Source organism: Coregonus clupeaformis, chromosome 24 (genome assembly GCF_020615455.1).
Source record: "Coregonus clupeaformis isolate EN_2021a chromosome 24, ASM2061545v1, whole genome shotgun sequence".
NCBI classification, from domain to species: Eukaryota; Metazoa; Chordata; class Actinopteri; order Salmoniformes; family Salmonidae; genus Coregonus; species Coregonus clupeaformis.
In genome coordinates this window covers 60,693,826-60,700,131 of record NC_059215.1, presented here as the reverse complement: position 1 = coordinate 60,700,131, position 6,306 = coordinate 60,693,826, and the positions used below count along the sequence as shown (strand labels likewise).

The window sequence follows — 6,306 nt, the reverse complement described above, 5'->3', positions numbered from 1 at the left end:
TTCTACTTTGGCTCCTAGAATAGTTGCCAATATGTATTTCATGTATACAGTGTATTGCATTGGGGGCATTTATTTGAACTTGGAACATGTTTTAAAACCCAAATGTAATGCAAATGTCACTTAGATATGAACAAATATAAATAAACTATTATTTTTAATGTATCATGAATAAATACAGGTTAATTACACTTTTCTACCATTGCGTGGGGGACTTTTATTTTGGACATTTCCGAAATTCCGTGACCCGGAAATACTTGTTTTAGTGATGCTGACGAGACGCTGGTGACGCTGGTTCAGTATATCTTCTTTGGGGCGGATTTGTTTTGTTTGTGATTACCATTATTTTTTCGTGGACGAAGACATATTCGTTGAATACACAACTCTCAGTCAACTAAAAATGTCTCAACTACAGTTGCTGCGTGAGTTTGTAAATGAGCGTGTAATGGCTGCTGCTGTCGAGATTTTCGGTGCAGTTGAGAAAACGGTAGCGGAGTACCAAGACGAGAATGATCGGCTACGGAGACTGCTGAGGATAGGTTTGTATCTATATATACAACACAAGCCCGTATGATCGCCACATTCAACGTGTGTTAGAAATATATTATTTTCGACAGCGTTATTAAGCCGTCAATGTTTTGTGATTATTGGTGTCGTAAAAATGTTAGCAAACGGGATAACGTTAGCTTTTTGCATGTTGGACATTTTTTGGGAAGTACTTTTCATACCCTGATGCGCTCTCCTGTTGACTGACTCTTAACATGATTCCTCACCAAGATATTTTTCAGTGTTTTGACAAAGTAGATTCTCGTTTAATGCTAAAATATATAAAGGAATATTAATAATATACATTAAATAAAACATTAATTTCAGTGATGTGCATTGACATGAACAGTAAAAATACTGTGTTGGTGTTGCAGTGACACACTTGGAATCCTAGTGAAGGAAAAACACAAGACAAGGTTGAATAAATATATATTATATTGTTTATATTAGACATGTAAGATAAATAATTCATTCATAAATACATACAGTACCCGTCAAAAGTTTGGACACACCTACTCATTCAAGGGTTTTTCTTTATTTTTTTACTATTTTCTACATTGTAGAATAATAGTGAAGACATCAAAACTATGAAATAACACATGGAATCATGTAGGAACCAAAAAAGTGTTAAACAAATCAAAATATATTTCAGATTCTTCAAAGTAGCCACCCTTTGCCTTGACAGATTTGCACACTTGGCATTCTCTCAACCAGCTTCACTTGCTGGCTGCTTTTCCTTCACTCTGCGGTCTAACTCATCCCAAACCATCTCAATTGGGTTGAGGTCGGGTGATTGTGGAGGTCATGTCATCTGATGCAGCACTCCATTACTCTCCTTCTTGGTCAAATAACCCTTACACAGCCTGGAGGTGTGTTGGGTCATTGTCCTGTTGAAAAACAAATGATAGTCCCACTAAGCCCAAACCAGATGGGAATCGCGTATCGCTGCAGAATGCTGTGGTAGCCATGCTGATTAAGTGTGCCTTGAATTCTAAATAAATCAGTGTCACCAGCAAAGCACCATAACACCTCCTCCTCCATGCTTAACGGTGGGAACCACCCATGAAGAAAACAAATATTATATAATTTGGACTCATCAGATCAAAGGACAGATTTCCACCGGTCAAATGTCCATTGCTCGTGTTTCTTGGCCCAAGCAAGTCTCTTCTTCTTATTGGTGTTCTTTAGTAGTGGTTTCTTTGCAGCAATACGACCATGAAGGCCTGATTCACGCAGTCTCCTCTGAACAGTTGATGTTGAGATGTGTCTGTTACTTGAACTCTGTTAAGCATTTATTTGGGCTGCAATTTCTGAGGCTGGTAACTCTAATTAACTTATCCTCTGCAACAGAGGTAACTATGGGTCTTCCTTTCCTGTGGCGGGCCTCATGAGAGCCAGTTTCATCATAGCGCTTGATGGTTTTTGCGACTGCACTTTAAGAAACTTTCAAAGTTCTTGACATTTTCTGTATTGACTGACCTTCATGTCTTAAAGTAATGATGGACTGTCATTTCTCTTTGCTTATTTGAGCTGTTCTTGCCATAATATGAACTTGGTCTTTTACCAAATAGGGCTATCTTCTGTATACCACCCAAACCTTGTCACAACACAACTGATTGGCTCAAACACATTAAGAAGGAAAAAAAATGCCACAAATTAACTTTTAACAAGGCACACCTGTTAATTGAAATGCATTCCAGGTGACTAACTAATGAAGCTGGTTGAGAGAATGTCAAGAGTGTGCAAAGCTTTCATCAAGGCAAGGGGTGGCTACTTTGAAGAATCTAAAATATAAAATATATTTTCATTTGTTTAACACTTTGTGGGTTACTACATGATTCCATATGTGTTATTTCATAGTTTTGATGTCTTCACTATTATTCTACAATGTAGAAAATAGTAAAAATAAAGAAAAACCCTGGAATGAGTAGGTGTGTCCAAACTTTTGACTGGTACTGTACATCAAAGCAAAAACAACAACAACTAAATCTCGACCTCCATCCCTTTATTGTCACACATATCGCAATAAAAGTCCAGCTCCACCTCCGCCTCTGGGTCCCACTGCGCACAACCACAGTGGATCCAGTGCTGGCAGAAGTCGCGGCACCTCCGAGTCACACTCCTGAGAGGAGCTTGCAGGTGGATCACGCTCTCCACAGCGGGCAGCAGATGGTGTCTTCTTACACTTCTATTTGAAAAACAAAATCCAATTGATGAAGATGATTTTGCAAACTTAGAGGTACTACAACGACAATACTAGTTGATACAACTGAGAGAGGTTATGAAGTACCTGAGGGTGGTGCTGTAGGTGGCGCGACAGAGGTGGCTGGTGGAGCTCTTCTTCTTATTAGTATTGTGGCAAGGAAACAAAACACGAAGGGGATATAACTTCTCTAGGAAAACAGCCCTACTGTTGGGAAACATACATCATTATGTTGTCATCCAGAGTTACATTTATTTATGTTCCAAGCTATAGCACTCAATATTTTACATGCAGCAGGTTTTTAAAGAGCCAAAGAATTTGGTCTGCTTCGTGTTTTACATTTTTGCCACATACATAACAGTAACTTTTTCATAATTTAACATGTGTTTTTACCTCTGGAGGTGGCAGTTTACTAGCATGTAGAAAAACTCTCTATGTCACGAAAACCGGGAAGTGATTTGAATTTATAATAAAAAAATAGACAAACCTTTTAAATAAATCACTTTTTTCATTATGTTTATTGAGAAGTAATCGGAAATAGATTCAAGTTTTTTTGTTATTGAATTGGAATTTCAGTTTACTTCTTTGATTTTACTGACTTAAAGGGGCAATCTGCGACATTTTAAAACTTTAAAATTAATATACACATGGATTCAAGAAGAATTTAACTTATGGATGCCTCGTACTCCAACAGAACCCCAAATATAAGCTTGTTTTACTACAGTGTTTCTAAACAATGTAATTGTAAACAAACACTTCATAGCCTCAACATGGTTAAAACTATCATCATAGCTGGTCAGTCCTTGCACCCATAGCTCTGTCTATGAATTTGAGAGTGGTTGCATTTAGCAAGCCCCATCCCTCACCCCTTTACCAAAACAGTGGTGGGGTACCCACTTTGTTATTGTTTGAACTGCAGATTGCCCCTTTCAATTCAAATTCACTGTAACCCTGATGTCTAAAGACTGGATAACCTCAGCCCCCCTCTCATTCCCTCCAGATTCCTTGCAGCTCTCTCTCGCTGTCTCTGAAGAGGTTGTTCTTCCTGAGCATCAGCACTGTGAGCAGGAGTGGAGCTTCGGTCTGGGGCAGGAGAACACTGAGGCCACACAGATTAAAGAGGAAGAGGAGCAAATCGGGACCAGTCAGGAGGAAGAACAGCTTCAAGAGCTCTTTGATACCAAAAACTCAATATTCACTCCTGCTTGTGTGACAAGTAAATGTGATCAGGAGGACCCCTTGACTCCTCCTCAAATCCAGACTGTGGAGAACAGGGAGTGTGACCCTAAACAAGTGAATCTCACATCTTTTGACACATTGACTCAGCTAAAGGCTCTCAACATTCCCTGTTACCCTCCAGATAGTCAAAACAATGCATCCAGCCCCAGCACAGCTGAAAGCAGCGACCCAATAGGACTAGACAGCAGCCCAACATTAGATCCCAGACCACCATTGGATCACAACCCATTATTGGAGAAACACAGTTCCAATCCCAGCAACACAGCTATAAAAACTATCCTCTGCTGTGACTGTGGCGAAACGTTTGCTCTAAAAGCTGACCTGCAGATGCATGTGACTCTCGCCAAGAAGAAACCCAGTGAATGCCAATTCTGCAAAAAATGCTACAACTCCACCTGTAAACTGAAGGCCCATGTCAGACTGTGTCACAATGGGAAAACCTGCACCTGCACCTTTTGTGGCAAGACCTTCAAACTAGAAGGAGATCTGTCCAAGCACATGATGATTCACACAGGAGAGAAACGATTTAGCTGTGGTGACTGTGGGAAGAGCTTTAATCGCAAGGGGAACCTAAACCAACATATACGGACTCATACAGGGGAGAAATTATTTAGTTGTGGTGACTGTGGGAAAAGCTTCAGTCACAAGAGGAACCTAACCGAACATGTTCGGACTCACACAGGAGAGAAACCATTTAGCTGTAATGACTGTGGGAAGAGCTTCAAACAGAAGGGACACCTAACCATGCATAAACTGACTCACACAGGAGAGAAACCATTTAGCTGTGGTTACTGCGGGAAGAGGTTCAATCGCAAGCAGCCCCTAACCATGCATAAACTGACTCACACAGGAGAGAAACCATTTAGCTGTGGTGACTGTGGGAAAAGTTTTACTTTGAAGGACTCCCTAAAGAAGCATAAATTGACTCACACAGGAGAGAAACCCTTTAGTTGTGGTGACTGTGGGAAAAGCTTCTATCAGAAGGGGCACCTGAAGGTACACAAACTGACTCATACTGACTCACACAGGAGATAAATCATTTAGCTGTGGTGACTGTGGGAAAAGCTTTAGAGTCAAGGGGAACCTAACCATGCACGAACTGACTGCTGCCCAGTCTGTGACTCAGTCGTAAGGCTCAGCTGCTGAAACATATGAATAAAGTCAACAAAGAAAGAACAGGACTAAAACAGAAAACGTTTTAGGAGAAAGAGATCTTCTCTCAGAAGAGCAGGTTGACGTTTAGGGATGAGTCTTGTCCTTGAGGCAGAACTGAGCAATTTCCGCCAGATGGGCCAGCTGCAAAGTCAAAATTGGCTATATTGTAAAAGTTCATGAAAACAAAAATGTATGGTTAGGTTTAAAATCAGATTTGATGACTTTGTGGCTGTGGTAGCTAGTGACCACTATGCAGAGCTGCCTCCAGAATCAGATTCATGATGGAAAAACACTAACCTTTATCAGAAGATGGAAATAAAAAGTCAGGGTTTGGACACAAAGGAAATGTGTGATAGATGTACTTTTGTAAAACATTTTATGGGACTAATAATTCTAATAAAATTCTAAACAAAACGAAACAACTTGTTTTAAATAGGCTATGTCTAAATACACTTTACAGGCACCATAATTGTTTCCTGTGGGCATATAATATTAAAACAAAGCAGACTATGGAGAGTTTTACGCACATCCAAACTTTTCACAGTAGCTGGACAAAAAGAATGTCCACACCGTTTTACTGCTTCCAAATAGAATGTTTATAGACATATTGGAACCATCTTACAGATCGCATTCACACTTCTCCAGAAGTTTAATCATTCTAATAAGTTTGCTTGTTTTTCATTGACTTATTAAAACCAATCTTTTTTTTTTTTTTTTCAACAACAATAAATACATGTAAAATGTAATGATATCATAAAATCACCAGCATAAAAAAAGACGCGATGCATGTTGCTGTTGAACCAGCCTCCATTATAGTAGGCCTAGGGTAAGGGCAGTCTACAGAAGGCTTTAAAAATATTAAACAGAAAACAAACTATTGTTAGGGGAAAATACCTTCTAAACACAAGGTTCACCAAGGTTCTCATCTCTCATTTCATGATGGGCATGGACACGTAGCCTACATCATGAAGGGGTTTTTCACGCAAGTCCAAATTCATGGCTAAGATAAGGTAGGCCTGCTTACAATACATAGATAAAAAGGGAATGTCAGCTCACTGTTTTACTCCTCTCAAATTAGATATTTTAATAAAGCTTTCGTGATGTAAGATTTATTTCCAAGCGGTCTCACGAGCCAAACTTTTTATCGATGGTCTTGACTAGCCTAC

The 6,306-nt window shown here is 39.6% G+C and overlaps 1 protein-coding gene across 1 annotated transcript; it reads left to right on the top strand.

Annotated features, from left to right (window-relative positions):
• The first annotated feature begins 278 nt into the window (after nucleotides 1-278).
• On the top strand, nucleotides 279-5,322 carry LOC121537656 (gastrula zinc finger protein XlCGF46.1). Its single transcript, XM_041845235.2, has 2 exons — nucleotides 279-536; nucleotides 3,747-5,322. The coding sequence occupies exons 1-2, from the start codon at nucleotides 398-400 to the stop codon at nucleotides 5,018-5,020; spliced, it is 1,413 nt and encodes a 470-aa protein (XP_041701169.2). The 5' UTR covers nucleotides 279-397; the 3' UTR covers nucleotides 5,021-5,322.
• The last annotated feature ends 984 nt before the right edge of the window (nucleotides 5,323-6,306 follow it).